A 20,919-nucleotide genomic window follows, 5' to 3' on the forward strand; every position below is an offset into this window, starting at 1 on the left:
CTGTACTTTCCCTGCCATGTAAAAGAGCAGATGTCTAATGTAGAAGGTGGTTTAGTTTGAGGCAGCAGAATATATAACTGAATGAACCCTGGTAATGTTGTTGTGCCTGGAGTTGAGCTTTAAACATCATTTTTATATCGGTTGTTACTACTTGCAACATGCTAAAGAAGTTCTCCGCATTTAACAAACCATTTAGCGAGTTGGTGTATACGTAAGCAAAATTATTACTGAAATATGGTTTCATAGTTTTGTTTTTAATGTGTTTTATTATTGGTTTTATAATCTGGTTTTCACCAGTTAAAATATTGAACCTAAAGCAATAAAAGCTACAAGATATTTAGTTCAGGTATCCGTCTACAAAGTAAAAAAGAGCATGAACTTAAATCAGGACGTAATGGGGTCAGGCCAGCTATGTCAGTAAATAATAAACCGTGAATGAGGAGGCATTATTCATAGAAGATCTGCATTTTAATTAAAGGAAATTTGACAATTTTTAATTTTCGCACTATTCCTGACATTTATTTGGTCCTTCCGTAGGTCTATAAGTACAGAGTTGCTGTCCCATCCAAAAATGTGCAGGGCTCTGGATCTTGATGACGCCTGCTTATGCCATGTAGCACCTTATGGTACGGGGACCATCACTGCATCTGGCATAGACTACTTTTAAACCTCCCTTAATGGGAATCCATTAGAATCCCCTTTTAACAAACATTCTGTGGTCAGTTGCCATACTAGGCAACAGAGCTGAACACCCATTTACTAGCGATATGAAATGCTTCCTTAGGTATAGCATTTCTTCAAAGCACTCTCCCTTCTTGGCATTGAACTTTGTTTCTGCCAAAATATATCATAAGTGCAGCAGGTCGCCTGTCCTTCCTGTTGTCAAGTCGGTCTGTAGTTCTGCCCTTTTTTCTCCAATCGTTCTCTGTCTTCGGTACATTAGTGATTGTTACTTTTTTTTTTTTTTTTAAATACAAGCTTTACAAATAGGTTTATACTTGCCTTCTCTGTGCTGGCACTCCTCTTCTATGTGGTACCTCATAGGAAAACACTTCATATGGGTGCCCACCTGCGTGCTTCCTTCAAAAACCATGCTGTATTCATCTATAGACAGACATCGCCCCGCTCCCTTGTTACTGCCTTTGACCCCAGGTCCTGCTGCCTCAGCAAAGTCTGTGAGAACAGGAAGTGAGGGAAGTGAAGAGCTGCGCTTGTGAACAGCGCTGAATTGAAGGCTCAGCTACAGTGAGGGGCAAAAGTATTTGATCTCCAGCTATTTTTGTACGTTTGTCCACTGACAAATGATCAGTCTATATTTTTAATGATATGTTTATTGTAACAGTGATAGCATAACAAAAAATTCAGAACGCATTTCAAAAAGTTTTTTAATGGGTGAAATAAGTATCTGACCCCTTTTGCAAAACATAACTTAGTACTTGGTGGAAAACCCTTCTCGGCAATCAGAGGTCAGACGTTTCTTTTAGTTGCCAACCAGGTTTTCACACATCTCAGGAGGGATTTTGTCTCGCTTCTCTTTGCAGATCCTCTCCAAATCATTTGGGTTTCAAGGCTGGCGTTCGGTAACTCGAACCTTCAGCTTCCTCCACATATTTTCTATAAAATTAAGGTCTGTGGACTGGCTAGGCCACTCCAGGACCTTAATGTGCTTCTTCTTGAGCCACTCCTTTGTTGCCTTGGACATGCGTTTTGGGTCATTGTCATGCTGGAATACCCATCCACAACCCATTTTCAATGCCCTGGTAGAGGGAAAGAAGTTCTCACCCAAGAGCTGACGGTACGTGGCCCCGTCCATCGTCCCCTTCATGCTGCGAAGTTGTCCTGTTGCCCTGGCAGAAAAAGACCCCCAAAGCATAATGTGTCCACAACTTTGACGATGGGGATGGTGTTCTTGAGGTCAAAGGCAGCATTCCTCCATACATGGCAAGTTGAGTTCAGGCCATAGTTTGATTTTGGTCTCTGACCACAACACTTGCACCCAGTTCTCCTCTGAATCATTCAGATGTTCATTGACAAAATTCAGACAAGCCTGTACATGTGCTTTCTTGAGCAGGGGGGCCTTGCATGTACTGCAGGATTTCAGTCCTTCACCGCATAGGGTTACCAGTTTTTTTCTTAGAGAATATGATCCCAGCTGCCTTGAGATCATTGACAAGATTCTTCATGTAATTCTTCGCTAATTCCTCACTGTTTTCATGATCATTGAAACTGCATAGAGCCCAAGACCGAGGAAGATTGACAGTTATTTTGTGTTTCTTCCATTTGTGAATAATCACACTAATTGTTGTCACCCCCTCACCAAGCTGCTTGGCATTGGTCTTGTAGCCTATTCCAGCCTTGCGTAGGTCTACAATCTTGTCCCTGACATGCTTGGACAGCTCTTTGGTCTTGGCCATGGTGGAGAGATTGGAATCTGATTGATTCTGTGAACCGGTAACAAGCTGAGATTAGGAGAACTCACTTTGAGAGTGCTCCTGATTTCAGCTCGTTACCTGTATATAAGACACTTGGGAGACAGAAATCTTGCTTATTTATAGGGGATCAGATGCTTATTTCACTCATTAAAGGAGAAGTCCAGCCTGAGCTCATTTGGCTGGACTTCTCCTATGGGTCACAGGAGTGCAATTAGTTTTGCACTCCTGTGACCCATTTTCAGCAGAGAGCGGTCTGAAGTCGCTCTCTGCTGACGTCACACAGGTCGGTCCAGGCACCGCGTCAGCTTGACTCTGGAAAACTGGATCCGCCAGGTGCCTGGACTGATGGCTCTCTCGGCCTCTCCACGAGCCACTGAGACTGCCGCTCCCCGCCCCTCCACACTAATTGGAACGCTGAGCTGTGGAGGTGCAGGGAGTGGCAGCTCAGCGTTCCAAGGAGTGTGGAGGAGCCGAGTGAACCGAGCCATCGGCGGTGTTCAATGGCTCTCACTGTAATTATAAAAGGAGGTGAGGGGGCGATACTCCATGCCATTACATTTTTAAATTTTTACATTTTTTACCTTAATACAAGGAATGTCTCAAAACCAGAACCAGTAAACAACAAACAGTGTAAAGTCATAAAAACTGCTATGCATACTTTTGAGTCATTAAAAGCTCATTGAAGCTACTGGATATGCCAACACAGGCTATATGTCATATTGTGGCGCATTTTCTTGTTTCGAAAGACTCAGATTTCCAAGGTGATATTACGGTCCTGTAGAACAGCTCCAATTAAAAAGCCAAATACATATATAGGGGCTATTTAATTTGTCAAAAGATTAGTATTTTTGTTCACCCACCCAGTTTGATTTGCCACCCAGCACCACCCTGTCTAGCGGTGGAGGGGACCAAATTATTTCCTGCTGCAGTTTATCTTAAGGTTGCATGTGTTTGGACAATGAAAAGCCAATCAGCCCTCTGATGATCCCTGTCAATCTGTGATCAACTTCACTGCTTACAGAAAATGTAAAGTGTTTTTTTTTTTTTTTTTTTAAAGAGAAGTATGGGAATACCAAAGAAATAAAAAACGTACTCCCCTAGCGCCAACCCGGCTGCAGCTCTATCCTGAGAAGTGAGTGATCAAAAATCTCTGATTACTCGGTTCTCCCCCTCTGCTCTGAGCAGAGAGTGGTGACTGTCAAATGATTGCTTTCTGCTATGCCCCTCCAGTGCTGACAGGAATGCTGGGCTGTGGAGGGGGCGGGAGGTGCTGGCTCAGGCTCGGTGGCATGCTGAGAGGCTAAGTCGGCTGCTTGTCCAGGCATCTGGGTGGGTCGTGACTGGAAAGTCAGGATCTTTCCCATTCCTGGACAGGCTGAGTGATTTTACAGGAGTGCAGAACAAATTTTACTCCTGTGCTCCATAGCAGAAATCTAGCCAAAATTAGGCTATATTTCTCCTTTTAATAAGGTGAATACAGCTATACAGCCACCTGATCGCTTTCACGGACTCCTGGAAGTCAGAAATATCTCTTGCGCTAGACGTTGCATATTGCTGCACACGTGGGAGTGAGAGCAATAATTCTTGGCTGAATTATTCTGGGTTATCTCTAAACTGATGACCTATAGGGGCCTTTTACATATCGCCTGTGGGAAAAGGGTATCAACGTTTGTTGCCCGTGTGCAGTTTAAGCTTGAGATGTTGGGTATCTGTTTACTCTGTGCAAGCGCATTTTTTTTATTTTACCAAACGATTTGGTAATATACTGCTATTGTGTACCTTAAATTAACTTTTAGTGTATTTTATTTACTGAAATTTTTCACTTGTGACATGAAATTTTTCTCTGTAGGGTCTTTTGCTTTTAGAAAATATATATACCATTTTTTTTTTCGGTTTTAAAGTTTTCTCTAGCTTTTAGTGAAGTTTTAGTTTGCTTGAACCAAGCCGGTCCAAACTATTTACTTCACTAAGATACGCAGCGGTTCTCAGTGTTGTATGAACTGTGTTGCCTCGACTATATACAGTAAAAAACTGTGTTCCAGCAGTGGGACACAAACTTCCTGGCCCACTCCTGGAACCAAATTCAGTTGGGCTGAGCATGCTCAGCTATTCATAGGAAGCATTGCATTCTCTGAATATAAAGCTTCATCGTATTGGCTGAAACGGAGATTGTGACATTATCCTCTTGTGTCTCATAAAGACTGATGCCCCATACACACCATCACTTTATGTGATGAAAAAAAACGACATTTTCTGTGAAGTAAAAAATGACGTTTTTGAAACTTCAATTTTCAAAGACGAAGTTGCCTACACACCATCGTTTTTCTCACAATGCTCTATCAAAGCGAGGTTACGTTCCACCACGTTTTTCCATTGAAGCTCGCTTCATAAGTAGCTTCTGGGCATGCGCGGGTGTAAAAACGTCTTTTTAAACGACGTTTTTCGCTACACACGGTCAATTTCTGTGAAGTAAAAAACGACGTTTTGAAAAACGACACATAAAATTGAAGCATGCTTAAATTTTTTTTGGTTGTTTTTTAGAAGACTTAAAACGACGTTTTCCCCCACACACGGTCAATTAAAGTGACGTTTTTTTTCATCACATAAAGTGATGGGGCCAGATCCACAAAAACCTGACGTAACTTAAAAAATCCAATTTAAGTTACACTGGCTTAAAGTTTCTACCTAAGTGCCTGATCCACAAAGCACTTATCTAGAAATTTCAAGCTGTGTAACTAAAATTCCGCCGGCGCAAGGCGTTCCTATTCAAATGGGGCGAGTCCCATTTAAATGAGGCGCGCTCCCGCGCCGGCCGTACTGCGCATGCGCGTCGGCCGTACTGCGCATGCGCGAAGTTACGTTACGCCGAGTTTTGAGGATCGCGACGGCTTAAAGTTGCGTCGGGGGAAAAAAAAATGACAGCGGCATGCATTCCTGAGGGAGAACTCCATGCCAATTTTCTAAGAAAAAACCGGCATGGGTTCCCCCCCCAGGAGCATACCAGGTCCTTAGGTCTGGCATGGGTTGTAAGGAGACCCCCCCACGCCGAAAAATTGACGTAGGGGGTCCCCCTACAATCCATACCAGACCCGTATCCAAAGCACGGTACCCGGCCGGCCAGGAAGGGAGTGGGGACGAGCGAGCGCCCCCCCCCCTCCTGAGCCGTGCCAGGCCGCGTGCCCTCAACATGGGGGGGTTGGGTGCTCTGGGGCAGGGGGGCGCACTGCGGGCCCCCCCACCCCAGAGCACCCTGTCCCCATGTTGATGAGGACAGGACCTCTTCCCGACAACCCTTGCCGTTGGTTGTCGGGGTCTGCGGGCGGAGGCTTATCGGAATCTGGGAGTCCCCTTTAATAAGGGGGCCCCCAGATACCGGCCCCCCACCCTAAGTGAATGGATATGGGGTACATCGTACCCCTATCCATTCACCTGGAGGCAAAAAGTAAAAGTTAATAAACACACAACACAAGGCTTTTTAAAATATTTTATTATTCTGCTCCGGACGCCCCCCCTGTCTTCGTTATTAGCTCAATTAGCAGGGGGGGCTTCTTCTTCCGCTCTCCGGGGGTCTTCTTCCACTCTCCGGGGGTCTTCCGCTCTCCGGGGGGGCTTCTCCGGACTCCGGGGGGGCTTCTCCGGACTCCGGGGGGCTTCTTCCATCTTCTCCCCTCTTCCGCTCTTGACTCGGCGAACCCCGGTTCTTCTGCAGCTCTCCGGTGCCTTCTTCTTCAGCGCTGGCTGCCTGCTATGTTTGTGTGTTAGCTCGATTTCAAACAGGCAGCCGGCGCGGTCTTCTGTGGCGTCAGGGTCTTCTGGTCTTCTGTTCTTCCGATGTTGTTTCGTCGCCTGTTGTCGCTGTAATGATGGAAGCGCGCCTTGCATCCCATTTATATAGGCATCACCGTCCCATCATGCTCCGGTAGGTACCCACGTGGTGGGTGCCTACCCACGTGCACCCACCACGTGGGTACCTACCGGAGCATGATGGGACGGTGATGCCTATATAAATGTGATGCAAGGCGCGCTTCCATCATTACAGCGACAACAGGCGACGAGACAACATCGGAAGAACAGAAGACAAGACCCTGACGTCACAGAAGACCGCGCCGGCTGCCTGTTTGAAATCGAGCTAACACACAAACATAGCAGGCAGCCAGCGCTGAAGAAGAAGGCACCGGAGAGCTGCAGAAGAACCGGGGTTCGCCGAGTCAAGAGCGGAAGAGGGGAGAAGATGGAAGAAGCCCCCCGGAGTCCGGAGAAGCCCCCCCGGAGTCCGGAGAAGCCCCCCCGGAGAGCGGAAGACCCCCGGAGAGCGGAGAAGACCCCCGGAGAGTGGAAGAAGAAGCCCCCCCTGCTAATTGAGCTAATAACGAAGACAGGGGGGGCGTCCGGAGCAGAATAATAAAATATTTTAAAAAGCCTTGTGTTGTGTGTTTATTAACTTTTACTTTTTGCCTCCAGGTGAATGGATAGGGGTACGATGTACCCCATATCCATTCACTTAGGGTGGGGGGCCGGTATCTGGGGGCCCCCTTATTAAAGGGGACTCCCAGATTCCGATAAGCCTCCGCCCGCAGACCCCGACAACCAATGGCAAGGGTTGTCGGGAAGAGGTCCTGTCCTCATCAACATGGGGACAGGGTGCTCTGGGGTGGGGGGGCCCGCAGTGCGCCCCCCTGCCCCAGAGCACCCAACCCCCCCATGTTGAGGGCACGCGGCCTGGCACGGCTCAGGAGGGGGGGGCGCTCGCTCGTCCCCACTCCCTTCCTGGCCGGCCGGGTAGCGTGCTTTGGATACGGGTCTGGTATGGATTGTAGGGGGACCCCCTACGTCAATTTTTCGGCGTAGGGGGGGTCCCCTTACAACCCATACCAGACCTAAGGGCCTGGTATGCTCCTGGGGGGGAACCCATGCCGGTTTTGTTTTTTACAAATTGACGTGGAGTTCTCCCTCGGGAAAGCATACCAAATGCCGTCGCTGCAATGGGCCTTTACAAGGTGTGACTAACTTTACACTTTGTAAAACGAGCCCTAATTTTACACTTGCAAAATAACACTTACGGCGCAAAAAAGAAGCTAGAAAGCTTTGTGGATCGCCTTAAGTGCTAATTTGCATACTAGCAACGGCATTTCGACTCGAAATGCCCCCAGCGGCGGAAGTGGTACTGCATCTTAAAATTAGGCAGTGTAAATCAATTACACATGCCGGATCTTCTGTGTAACTTTGGAAAAAGCCTTTTGAGGATCGTTTCCAAAGTTACACACAGACTGAACAGCACTTAAGTCGGAGTATCTCTTTTGAGGATCTGGCCCATGGTGTGTACGGGGCATTAGGCATTGAAACTTTGTTTCAGTTAAAAACTTAAATTGATTTTTAAAGGCCACGGCTACATCAAGCCCCATTTAGTTTTGTGTGATATAAAGTTAAAGTGAATCTGACCTAGTCTTTAAAGTGCCTTGGTTAACAATGTTGAAGTGCAGGTACTTTGTAGTGCCTGTGGATAACTACAAGCTTTCACATTGATCCCAAGTCATGGCCTAATGAGGCCCCATCTTCAAGTTTTTAGAAAAGCATCTTTCCCACTTAAAGTGGAAGGAAAGGCTTTCTTTCATTTGCCTCCCTATAATCAGATACCACAATAATATGACATCTTTGTCATTCGAATTGCAATTTTTTTTTTGTACCATATTTGGCTTAAAAATTCCTCTTGTCCGTAACCGCGAAGTCCTTGACTTTAGTTTTGCAGGCTTACTGTTGGGTGTGTCCACTTTCTCCTACTATCGGCACCACAGCTCTTTGTTGCTCCTGCAATTCAAAGCCAGACTAGGAGACACTGCAGCACATTGCTGTCGGTGGTGCTGATGGTTGGGCAAGTTGGGGAGGCAGAGCTGCATGGGACAGGGTGGGGCTAATTGGGCTGTGCTGAAATTATTACACAGACACCCACAACAGTGTGAGGAAGTGCCGATCGGCTGCAAAGGCACACAGTTGTCGCTAATGCTCCCGAGATTGCTAAATGTCTATCTAAGAGTAATTTTTCTAATCTAATCTAGGCAATTGGCGATTAAGACGATGCATAATATAAAAGTTTAAGTTGTTGCACATACTAAGCAAGGGCAAATGTTGATTTTTAACTGGAATTCCGCTTTAAAGTGCAACTAAAGGCAGAACTATTTTTTTTTAGTTTTGGATAGAGTGCAGGGGAATTAAAATGCTTCTCAGATTTAATTGCTGTCTGTATCCCCATTAGGGAGATTCATCCTTTCTTTTTGTCCCATTAACCATTCTAATTGAAAGTTAAAGACCATCCCAAATTTTGGGTTGTCCCCAGAAAAGTAATTGAGGGGAAATCTCCAAATGGGGACAGTAGTTCTGGTGACCTATGGGTCCCCAAGAAATTCCCTTGATTAGTAGTGATTTGCCTTTTCTGTTTTGGCTATGAGAAGGAAGTGAATGTATCTCAGCAGTGGGACAAAAATGGCAAAAATAAAGCTTTCAGGGGTTAACCCTCCCTTACTATAGTTCTACTTTAAGGCCTCATGCACACTGGACGTTAAAATAACGTTAGAAAAACTCACTGCAAAGCTACTGGGGTTTTTATACCTTTTTCAGCTTTTTTCAAAATTTTTGCAATGGCGTTTTTAAGCGTTTATTAGCGGTGTTTAGCGTTTTTCTGCGTTAGCGTTTTCTAACATTTTTGTTTCCAATTGATAAAAACATTAACCGCTGGTGAGTGACGTTTTTGAGCGCTTATCTGCGTTTATCAACCTTTATCAGCGTTGGAGCATTTTACAGTTGAAAAACTTCTCTCAGAACCCACTCATTTTTGTTTTTGTTTTTTTACTGCTCAAAAACGCCACTTCCCAAAAGTGCTAACAGCCTATGTGTGAGTGGACGCATAGGATAACATGGAGAGTATTAAGACTGTAGAAAAAAATGTCTACTGCCAAAAAACGGCTGCTGTAAAAACGCCCAAAAAAAAAAAACGCCCAGTGTGCATGAGGCCTAATGCTAACCCTCACACCATATGATTTAGCTGTCAAATTCAAGTGCAATTTATGCTCTGGAATGTTAATTGAATGTTGTGTCAGAAGGGTCTCGATCTTAACTTGCAGTAATAGAATGTTCTGTGTACAGCCCTGTATTGGGGTCCAAGGAGCTCCAGTAACCCCTTATGTCACAATAAAGAGGGGGGACCATTGTCCCCCAAGTGATCAGAATAAAGTTCTGTATATAAAAAAAAAAAAATGTAAAAAAATAAAAATGAAACACATCTCGAAAAAAATGCATGCAACGGATGCACCTATGTATGAAATTATTTGCACCACATGTTTGACGTAACACTGCAAGTGTGAACGAAAACTCTGGGGCCATCATTCATAGTTAATTCTAAACTTAACTTTTTTCGATTTTTCAAGCATTGCCTTTGGACAGTTTTTTGGGTAGTGAAGGGTGTCGCCATTTCAGTTTGTCGCTGTTTTTAGGCTTGACATGCTATGCGTCTCTTTACTTGCTGCAAACTCATATTTTACCAAACATTCAGTGATCTATGGTGTTTGTGTGCCCTTACTACTTATATTTTATTCTGCAGGGACTTTGCTCCCAGAAAATGTTCAGGCCTAAAATGTGCTTTAACATGTCTGCAAAAATGCGAAAACATTTCTCTGGTAACAAAGCCCTGCACTTCAAGACGGTTGTCACCTTTAAGCACATTAAGTCGGGCCAGGTTAATTTTAAACTATGTATGTAAATCTAGCTTCATATCTGTTCCACCATCTTCCCAACTAGTAACATTTCAAGCTACACTGATTATCATTTTATCACTACTTTGTAGAGCACCTCAGATGTGTATTCTGCCAGTGGCAAGGAAAAAATTTGTTCTTAGAGTTAAGCTGCCTTTTGACTTGAGAATGATAGTAGATCCAGCTGACAGCAAAGTGAAAAATTGGATTGGGTTACTGGTTATCTCATGTCTATAGGTACCTGTAGTTATAAGGTAAAATGAGAAGTGTAGCTACTGATTGGATATTGAGTAAAACTTTTGACTTCCTAAGATATTCCATCTGCTTTTCCTGTTATCTTTTCTTCTGGTTATATGGCTGATAGTTTAATGATATTTATTCTTTCTTTTTTCAGAGATCACAAGTACAGTGGGCGAAGTGCAAAGCAAGAAAGGCAAGAAAGTAAGTATATATTGCATCAATATGAAATACATGGTTGCTAGGATTTTGTATTGCTAGATTCACCTCATACATTTTATATTTGATCAGTATACCTGTAATTAGGGTTGTCCCGATACTGATACTAGTATAGGTATCGGGACCGTTACAGAGCATTTGCGCGAGTACTTGTACTCGCGCAATTGCTCCCAATGCTTCCCCGATACTTTCATTTTTGTGGCCGGAGAGGAGTCAGTGACTGGGGAAGGCAGGAGAGGGCGGGGGGAGTGCAGGCGGAGTTTGGCTTTAGAGGGGGCGGGCAGCACACGCTGGGGGGTTGTCGGGCCGGTTCTCCCCTTCTGCGACTGAAGAGGACAACGTGGAGACAGCAGGCGGCATGGCGGTGACAGGGAGGCAATGACACACATGCTGAAGCCAGCCGCGGCTCTGACAAATCTCGGCTGTGACTGTCTCACAGTCACACAGCCGAGCAGACCGCAGCCACCTCCCCCGCCTCTGTGTATACTATACAAGTACAGTCACAGCCTAGATTTGTCAGAGCCGCGGCTGGGTCCCGGGTGTGACGACGGACACCCCCCCCCCCCGCAAAGCCAGGCTTCAGCCTGTGTCACTGCCTCCCTGTCACCGCCATGCTGCCCACTGGTCATCTGAGCTGCCGAGGTTTCACAGCATTACGGGTCTGAAGTGGGGGGGTCTGTATTGTAGGAGGGGGGGTGTCTTTATTGTAGGGGGGTGTCTATTGTGGGGGGGGATCTGTATTGTAAGGGGGGGGTCTATATTGTAAGCGGGAGGTCTGTATTGTAGGGGGAGGGGTCTGTGTGACATGTCAGCAGCTGAACGTCCCTACACTCATCTTGGTACACCCTGCACTCCACTGCAGTAAGCAGCAGCAGACATCTTGTTACACCCAGCCTGAGCTGGGTGTAACAAGCGGAGTGCAGGGTGTACCAAGATGGGCATTGCAGCATTTTTTTTAAAATATAAATTCAGTGTCATTTTTCGCAGCATTTCAGTGCCATCCACCTGTCAGTGCAATCAGTGCCCACAAGTGCCACCTATCGGTGCAATTAGTGCCATCTATCAGTGCCCACAAGTGCCAGCCACCTATTAGTGCCCCTCAGCGCCAATCACCAGTCAGTGCTGCCTTTCAGTGCCAGCCACCTATAAGTCCCCATCTGTCAAACTGCCACATGACATTGAAAAAAAAGTATCGTTATTCGGTATCGGCGAGTACTTGGAAAAAAGTATCGGTACTTGTACTCGGTCTTAAAAAAGTGGTATCGGGACAACCCTACCTGTAATTTATCATTATGAGAGCTTGACTTTTAAATTTTTCTTCCAATGGTCCATCTGATCTCTCCCCCCCCAAAAAAAAGAAAGTGCAGACCTCAGTTTTCTTTCTTGTTCCTCACTGCTGCACAATACAAGGAGACCAGAATTACATTTATTTCTTTGGGATCCTCATGCAGTAGTGTATAAAATGCCTTTCCTGATTTTACAGTACAGGCCGCAGGTGTCTTCAAGTTCTTACAGTTTTCTTATATGCAGCTACCTTCAGGTGATTGGACACTGGTTGCTGAGAAACTCCTCATACAACTCCTCCCACTCCCATATTCAAATTTTAAAGAGCAAAACCTGGTACAGGGTTAGACCCCCTCATTTCTACTAATAATGGAGTGTTTATAGGTCGGAAGCCCTTCTAATATATATATATATATATACACACACACACACACCGCATTTGCCGGTGTATAAGACGACCCCCTAATTGTACAGTTTTTTACGATTTATTTTGCCTGTACTCACTGTATAAGATGACCCCGCCTTCCGAGGCTTCTGACGCTTCATTTTTCTTCCTTCTGGAGCCATATTCTTCTTCCTTCTTGCTGAAGCTGGAGCCAATCATGGCAAGCAATGTATTCTATTAATGAATACAAAGCCTTCTTGGATTGGCAGAGGCTGTAACATCATCAGCCCATGCCTCTCTGACTCTCAAAGCCAATTCGAGCAGGCTACTCTATGTAGCCTGCACGGATTGGCAGAGGTTGTTACTCCAATCCGAGCAGGCTCTGTATTCGTTTGAATACATCGCTCACCAGGATTGGCTAAGCGGTATATACTGTATGTAGCCGAAGCTACATACAGTATTATCGCACATCCAGCAGGCATCCGAGCAGACGACCCCTGCTTTTTGGCCAGTTTTTTTAAGTGTAAAAGGTAGTCTTATAGGCCAAATACAGTGTGTGTGTGTGTGTGTGTGTGTGTATATATACATATACATATATTCAGGGTGTCCCCTTTTTTTAGTTTTTTTAGTTTCTCTGCTGTGACTGTTTCCTTGCAGGATTACCTTTTTGAGATGGTTTTTATTTTTGAACCTTGTCTACATCGTACTCTGCAGTTACAGAGTGTCATAAAACAAAAACAAAAAAATAAATGGTTGTGGGGGCAACTTTTTGGTGGTCCTGGTGCTAACCTCCTGGTGCTAACCTCAGTGGAGGTGGGTGTCCCCACAAATAATTACACCAAACAATAAAAGAAATGGAAAAGACACTTGCAGGTGTCTTTTTCCACATTTATTTGTTGGAGTTCCAAAGATGGACAGCAGGGTGCTGTCGCACACATTAAATGGGGCACCACTGCGCCTGTATGGTGCTACTCTGCTCCTAAGGCCGTCTCTGCGCTTGTTAAACATTTTCAGTTTTTTTTTTTTGGTCTCAAGGCACTGACTGAAAAGCTTCTTCGGTCCTTTGCTACTAAGGACACAATGTTATTGGTGAGACCTTCAGGTGTTTGCACCAAGGCATCTCCCTCCTGCACCACTATTGGGGTGTTTGAGTACCATTTTTGGGGGGCTTTTTTTTATCAGCCACGGCTGGTTACAAGTGCCTGCATAAGGGGTCAGATGCCTCTGTCCAAGATCAACTGAACCTTTTACCTATGATCTTGCATTAAATGTGTGAATGCTTTGGCAAATGCACATCTCCAAAATTCCGGGATTAGTCTTTTCTCTATCCAGCTGCACAGGACTCTCTGGTTTCAATGCTGGTCAGCTGTGCTCTCATGCAAGAAATTACCCCTTTGGATAAGTATGCTAAGGAGATCACAAGGGATAAGAGAACACTCCTACTCTAAAGCTCATGTCTATACTAGTAGATCTTCTTTCTCTTTTTGAAGTTAACGGTTCCTTTCATCCCTCTGTCTTCCAATGCCAGGTTTAAGACAGGAATGTGCTTTTGTAAGAAGATATAGCTTTCCAAGACAGCGAAGGCCTCTTCACAGTGATAAGAAACCCCCACTTCTTGCAGTTGGGGGGGGGGGGCAGGAAGGGCAGTATGTCTTTTGGGCTTCTCAGCTTTCTGACCCCAACAGATCTTGTTTGTGGGTTCAGATTGTTTTCCAGGGCTACAATTTGGGGGTTTTACAGTCTTCCCTGCTTTAAGCTCATAAACATACCCTGTTCCCAAATAAATGGGTCTCTTGACTACTTTGCAGCAGTTCTTGTCCTAAAGGCTCATCACCCCAGTACCAACAATGGAATGATTTCAAGGTTTCTACTTCAAAAGCCGAATGGAAAAGTCGGGCACATTCTGGATCTAAAGATTCTCGGCTTGTTCCTGCAGGTTCCAAAGTTTTTCATGGAAAATGTGAGGTCAGCCATTGTCTCCCTCCTTCTGGAGGATTGTCTGGCTTCTGTAGACATCGGGTACGCTTATCTGCACGTTCCCATCTTTCCACAACACCAATGTTATCTACAGTTACAGTGGGAGACCATGAATACCAGTTTGTCACCCTTATATTTGGTCTGTGTATGGCTGTTTGAGATTTCAACAAGGTTCTTGAATTCATGTTGTGGGGTACATGGACAATCTTCTGTTGAGGAAACAGTTTTTCCTGTCCCCGACAGTCAAACGTCAGTACAAATTCTGCAGCGATTCAGGTGGATTCTCAATCTGAGAATCACAGCTAAACCCATCGCCTGGGACCAAACTTTTCTTAGTCTGGTGGCATCCCAACCTAGCACTGGAGTTAGAGCAGCTCCTTTCCTTAAATATGTAAGATTCTCAGGATGGATGACAGCCTGTCAGGCTAGAGTGCAGTCCTGGATACCGTCTTGGTACAGGGGGTGTGGACATTGGAGGAAACTCTCTCTCTCTTTTTATCCAAATGTTTTACCTTGGGGCAGTGTGATTGGCCTTTCAATGCTGCAAGCCTCTACTCAGAGGATCCCAGTTTGACTGTCAAGGCCCTTGCCCACATCGATCATCAAGGAGTCACCGGGAGTAATAATGCTGCTCTTAAAGACTTGATTGATGCTTTACATTCTGGCCCTGTCCATTTGCAGCCCAGGCGTGGAAATTGGCAAGTGGACCTTCTTGGTATTCAGGGTATGGATAGGGGAACATACTATTTAATCCATGGGTCTTTCAAGCCCTTTGCCAAAGATTGGGGGCATTGGGTCTGGATCTTCTGGCATCTAGATTTGACCTAGAACTGACAGGTTTGTTGCTGGGTCCAGGGGCCCTAGGGAGTTCTTAGTGGACACTTCCTTCAGACTTGCTGTTGCCTTCCTTGCAGGATCAAGATGGAGGGCATTTCAGCTATTCTCGTGTCCATCATTTGGCACAGAGCATGTGGTACTTGGGCATACGCAAGACTCCTGACAGATGCTCCTTGTACCCCATGGATTGTCTAGACCTGCTGCCCCAAGAACTAATGTTCCATCTTGCTTCTGGTTTCCTTGTCTTAAAGCATGGCCATTAAAGCCATGGTCCTGAAGAACAGAGGCCTGTCAGATCTTGCTTAATTAGCTGGTTACCTGTCTACAGTAGCCAGTAAATGACGGCTTTTAACCTGCGACAAAATGCTTGTTGATCAGGCGTCTCTAAAGCTGCCTATATTACTTTAAACGAAAAATTGGTCACTGGCTGAAAAAATAAAAATAAAACGGTATCAATCGCTTGGCTGCAACAGCTTATTTTAATAACCACTTGAAGTCCAGGATGTTTATATGGATGGCAAGTGGTTAAAGAAGCTTGTCTTGTTGTACAGTATTTATATAGCATCAACAGTTTGCTTTACAATATAAAGGGAGACAATAAAGCAACAATACAATTTAATACAAGAGGGTTAGGATGACCTGCACTTGGGATCTTCCAATATAATCGGTTCTGCACTGTGAAATCAGGAAAATAGGATTTTTTTTTGTCTTACCAGTTAAATCGGTGTCTTTGAGTACAGTATACCAGACCCTCGCCGCTGTTCCTGTGATCTTTCTATTGCTTGCTACAAAACTGAGGCAAACTGAAGTGGAAGGGTTATGAGGGAAGTCCCAGTAGCTTTTTTTTGTTGGGTCATCTGAAAGTAGCTGCATATAACCCAGTTGTAACAATTTAAAGAAGCTTATGTCCTGTTCTGTGCGCAAGGAAATTTTACTCATGTCAAAAATCCTGTTTTTCAGCAGACTTTAAAGGGGTTGTAAAGGTTTTGTTGGTTCACTTACCTTTTCCTTCGATTTCCCTTCTACAAAAAAAATGTCTTTGTTTTCTTTGTCTGAATTTATCACTTCCTGTTCCTCCTTGGTAAGCGTTTCTGGCTGACTTTCCACCGCTCGGATGATGGTGGAAAGCTTACTGAGGAGAAACAGGAAGTAAGAAGTTCAGACAAAGAAAAAAACATTTAGAAGGGAAATCAAAGGAAAAGGTTAGTGAACCATCAATGCACTAGCTTAACCACTTCCCGACCCGCGTATTGTAAATGTACGTCCTCTTTTTAAACATGGATATCTCAGTAACGGCAGCAGCTGCTGCCACAACTGAGATATCCATGTTTTCAGCGGGCGGCCGAGTAAACGATAACGGCGGTCTCCGCGGCGGATTCACCGCGAGATCGCCGTTATCGGTGGCGGGAGAGGGCCCGCCGCTTTTCCGCGCCCTCCGCCGCTTACCGGAGCCGTCGGTAGCGGCGGAGGAGATCCGATGCTGCCGCCTGGAGAGTGAGGACTTGAGTGAGGGCAAGATGGCCCCCACCCGTCCTCATAGCTCTGCTGGGCAGAAGTGACGTCAAAACGTCAGTCCCGCCCAGCCTCTTAAAGAGACAATTTTTTTTTTGTCATTTTTTTAAATGACAAATTTTCCTTTTTTTTTTTTTTTTTTTTCTTGCATTTAAGCCTAAATATGAGATCTGAGGTCTTTTTGACCCCAGATCTCATATTTAAGAGGACCTGTCATGCTTTTTTCTATTACAAGGGATGTTTACATTCCTTGTAATAGGAATAAAAGTGATCATTTTTTTTTTTTAATATTTTAGTTTAAAAAATAATAAAATCAATAAAATTAAGAAAACAAAAAAAAAAATTTTTTAAAGCGCCCCGTCCCGACGAGCTCACGCGCAGAAGCGAACGCATACGCGAGTAGCGCCCGCATATGAAAACGGTGTTCAAATCACACAAGTGAGGTATCGCCGCGATCGTTAGAGCGAGAGCAATAATTATAGCACTAGAGCTACTCTGTAGCTCAAAAAATGCAACTTATAGAATTTTTTAAACGTCGCCTATCTAGATTTTTAAGGGTAAAAGTTTGACGCCATGCCACGAGCGGGCGCAATTTTAAAGCGTGACATGTTGGGTATCATTTTACTCGGCGTAACATTATCTTTCACAATATATATAAAAAATTGGGCCAAATTTATTGTTGTCTTATTTTTTAATTAAAAAAAGTGAATTTTTTCCAAAAAAAGTGCGCTTGTAAGACCGCTGTGCAAATACGGTGTGACAAAAAGTATTGCGATGACCGCCATTTTATTCTCTAGGGTGTTAGAAAAAAAAATATATATAATATTTGGGGGTTTTAAGTAATTTTCTAGCAGAAAAAACTGTTTTAGTCTTGCAAACACCAAATCTGAAAAACACCTAAGGTCTTTAAGTGGTTAAAGTAGAAAATAAAAAAACAAACCTTTACAACCCCTTTAAATGCTGCCTAGTAGCGGGTAGCTTATGACAGCAAAAACTAGGTGAAACCGCTTTTTGAAGTCTTTTTTTAGTTTTATATTTTCTTTTTTGCTCAGAAAAAACTTTAACGTGGGTCCTTAATAATTTGTGATAAAAGGTTATCCTTTGTTCTTAGTTGTTGCTGTGAAATATGTATGCTGAGCACTTTCTAGTTCCCTCTTCTAGATCTAAACTGTAAAGTAAGTTCTATTTAAATCAGGCTGGTCTTGAAGAGGCAGATTAGGGTTGTTAAACCATGGCAAAATGTACCAATGTCAGGTCATGTGACCTGAAGCCGGTTTATTAGGTCATATGATCTGCTGCACGGTGGACTGTGTCAATGTGAGTAAAATTACTTTTCACTGAAAACTATGCTGACGTGCACTCCCCTATACAGCCACAGCAGCTTTAGATCTTGTGACCTGGAGCGAGAGTGCCGTAGGATGTGCTATTTCCCAAAAAAAAAACTATTTTGCGTGGTTTCCCACCACTAGCTTGCTTTTAAATTCGATCTTGCTTCCAGTTTAGTTGAGCTTAAAGTGATGCTTGATTTATTTATTTTTAAATTACATACATGTTATATTTGCTCTGTGCAATGGTTTTGTACACGGCAGCCCCAATCCTCCTCTTCTTGGGTCATCCCTCCTGGCACCTCCCCCCTGCTGTGTGTGTGTGTGTGTGTGTGTGTGTGTGTATGTATGTATGTATGTATGTATGTGCGTGCATGTGTGTATATATGTGTGTATATGTATGTATGTATGTATGTGTGTGTATATATATATGTATGTATGTATGTATGTATGTATGTATGTGTGTATATATATATATATATACAGTGAGGAAAATAAGTATATGAACACCCTGCTATTTTGCAAGTTCTCCCACTTGGAAATCATGGAGGGGTCTGAAATTGTCATCGTAGGTGCATGTCCACTGTGAGAGACATAATCAAAAAAAAAAATCCAGAAATCACAATTTATGATTTTGTAACTATTTATTTGTATGATACAGCTGCAAATAAGTATTTGAACACCTGTCTATCAGCTAGAATTCTGACCCTCAAAGACCTGTTAGTCTGCCTTTAAAATGTCCACCTCCACTCCATTTATTATCCTAAATTAGATGCACCTGTTTGAGGTCATTAGCTGCATAAAGACACCTGTCCACCCCATACAATCAGTAAGAATCCAACTACTAACATGGCCAAGACCAAAGAGCTGTCCAAAGACACTAGAGACAAAATTGTACACCTCCACAAGGCTGGAAAGGGCTACGGGGAAATTGCCAAGCAGCTTGGTGAAAAAGGGTCCACTGTTGGAGCAATCATTAGAAAATGGAAGAAGCTAAACATGACTGTCAATCTCCCTCGGACTGGGGCTCCATGCAAAATCTCACCTCGTGGGGTCTCAATGATCCTAATAAAGGTGAGAAATCAGCCCAGGACTACACGGGAGGAGCTGGTCAATGACCTGAAAAGAGCTGGGACCACCGTTTCCAAGGTTACTGTTGGTAATACACTAAGACGTCATGGTTTGAAATCATGCATGGCACGGAAGGTTCCCCTGCTTAAACCAGCACATGTCAAGGCCCGTCTTAAGTTTGCCAATGACCATTTGGATGATCCAGAGGAGTCATGGGAGAAAGTCATGTGGTCAGATGAGACCAAAATAGAACTTTTTGGTCATAATTCCACTAACCGTGTTTGGAGGAAGAAGAATGATGAGTACCATCCCAAGAACACCATCCCTACTGTGAAGCATGGGGGTGGTAGCATCATGCTTTGGGGGTGTTTTTCTGCACATGGGACAGGGCGACTGCACTGTATTAAGGAGAGGATGACCGGGGCCATGTATTGCGAGATTTTGGGCAACAACCTCCTTCCCTCAGTTAGAGCTTTGAAGATGGGTCAAGGCTGGGTCTTCCAACATGACAATGACCCGAAGCACACAGCCAGGATAACCAAGGAGTGGCTCTGTAAGAAGCATATCAAGGTTCTGGCGTGGCCTAGCCAGTCTCCAGACCTAAACCCAATAGAGAATCTTTGGAGGGAGCTCAAACTCTGTGTTTCTCAGCGACAGCCCAGAAACCTGACTGATCTAGAGAAGATCTGTGTGGAGGAGTGGGCCAAAATCCCTCCTCCAGTGTGTGCAAACCTGGTGAAAAACTACAAGAAACGTTTGACCTCTGTAATTGCAAACCAAGGCTACTGTACCAAATATTAACATTGATTTTCTCAGGTGTTCAAATACTTATTTGCAGCTGTATCATACAAATAAATAGTTAAAAAATCATACATTGTGATTTCTGGATTTTTTTTTTGATTATGTCTCTCACAGTGGACATGCACCTACGATAACAATTTCAGACCCCTCCATGATTTCCAAGTGGGAGAACTTGCAAAATAGCAGGGTGTTCAAATACTTATTTTCATCACTGTATATATATATATATATATATACACACACACACATTTTTTATTTTATTTACCAAAGTCTTCATGTACACTAGCAGCTACTAAACTTGTGTTTAGGAGCTTTTGGTGTGTTTTTTCCAAAGCTCCTAAACGCATCTCCATAAAAGTATATTTGGCAATATATGCAAAGTCTTTTAGCAGCGTTTTAAGAGCCCCTGCGGTTGGGTAAGGTTCAACGTCCCTCAACCGCTTTCTCCTGAATGAGGAAGAATTGCATTTTAGTATCGGAACATTTGACCGTCGGCTAAGGGAAAACCGCTTCAAAATTGCGGCGTGATTTTGACACTTTTTCCCATGGCCGTGGTAAATAACGGCCAAGTGTACAAGAAGTCTTAATGCTTTTGTAAAGGTTCAGCTTTGTTTAAATAATAAAACAAAATTTCATGCTTACCTGCTCTGTGCAATGGTTTTGCACCCTGCCGGTGCTCCTGCCCCCCCCCCCCCCGCTGAGTCCTCTCAAAGTAAGCTGCAAGCTCACTCCCGAGCGGTCCTTGTATGTCTGAGACAGTGTGGCTCAGCCCTGCTCCCTCATCACTGGCTGTGATTAACAGCAGTGGGAGCCAATGCCTCCCACTGCTGTGTCTTAGCCAATGGGGTAGGCAGAGCTTCTGCTCTCGGACACATCGCTGGCTCAGGTGAGTATAAGAGGAATGGGGGAATATGGGGGAATGCATCAAGGTAAGAAACTTTCTGCCTTTTTAGAACTACTTTAATATAAACATTTTACAACCTCAGTAAGCAAGGGGGACATGAATATATCGCAGATCACTCGCTCCACTCCCTTACTGTTTTGCACTTCCCGGTTGAATGAGGCACTGGTGATTATAGCCAGGGTCACACAGATGT

The 20,919-nt window shown here is 44.2% G+C and overlaps 1 protein-coding gene across 2 annotated transcripts in view; it reads left to right on the plus strand.

The window, feature by feature from the left end:
• AHDC1 (AT-hook DNA binding motif containing 1) overlaps nt 1-20,919 on the plus strand; it is a 138,281-nt gene that overhangs the window by 83,769 nt on the left and 33,593 nt on the right. For both annotated transcript variants that reach the window (XR_005747071.1, XM_040337984.1), the window contains exon 3: nt 10,569-10,615. Coding sequence is in view for 1 of the 2 variants with exons in the window: in XM_040337984.1 (XP_040193918.1) it covers nt 10,569-10,615 (47 nt within the window). In the remaining variant the exon portion in view is untranslated. The remainder of the gene's footprint in view (nt 1-10,568; nt 10,616-20,919) is intronic.

The sequence above is a fragment of the Rana temporaria genome, chromosome 2, assembly GCF_905171775.1.
Source record: "Rana temporaria chromosome 2, aRanTem1.1, whole genome shotgun sequence".
NCBI lineage: Eukaryota > Metazoa > Chordata > Amphibia > Anura > Ranidae > Rana > Rana temporaria.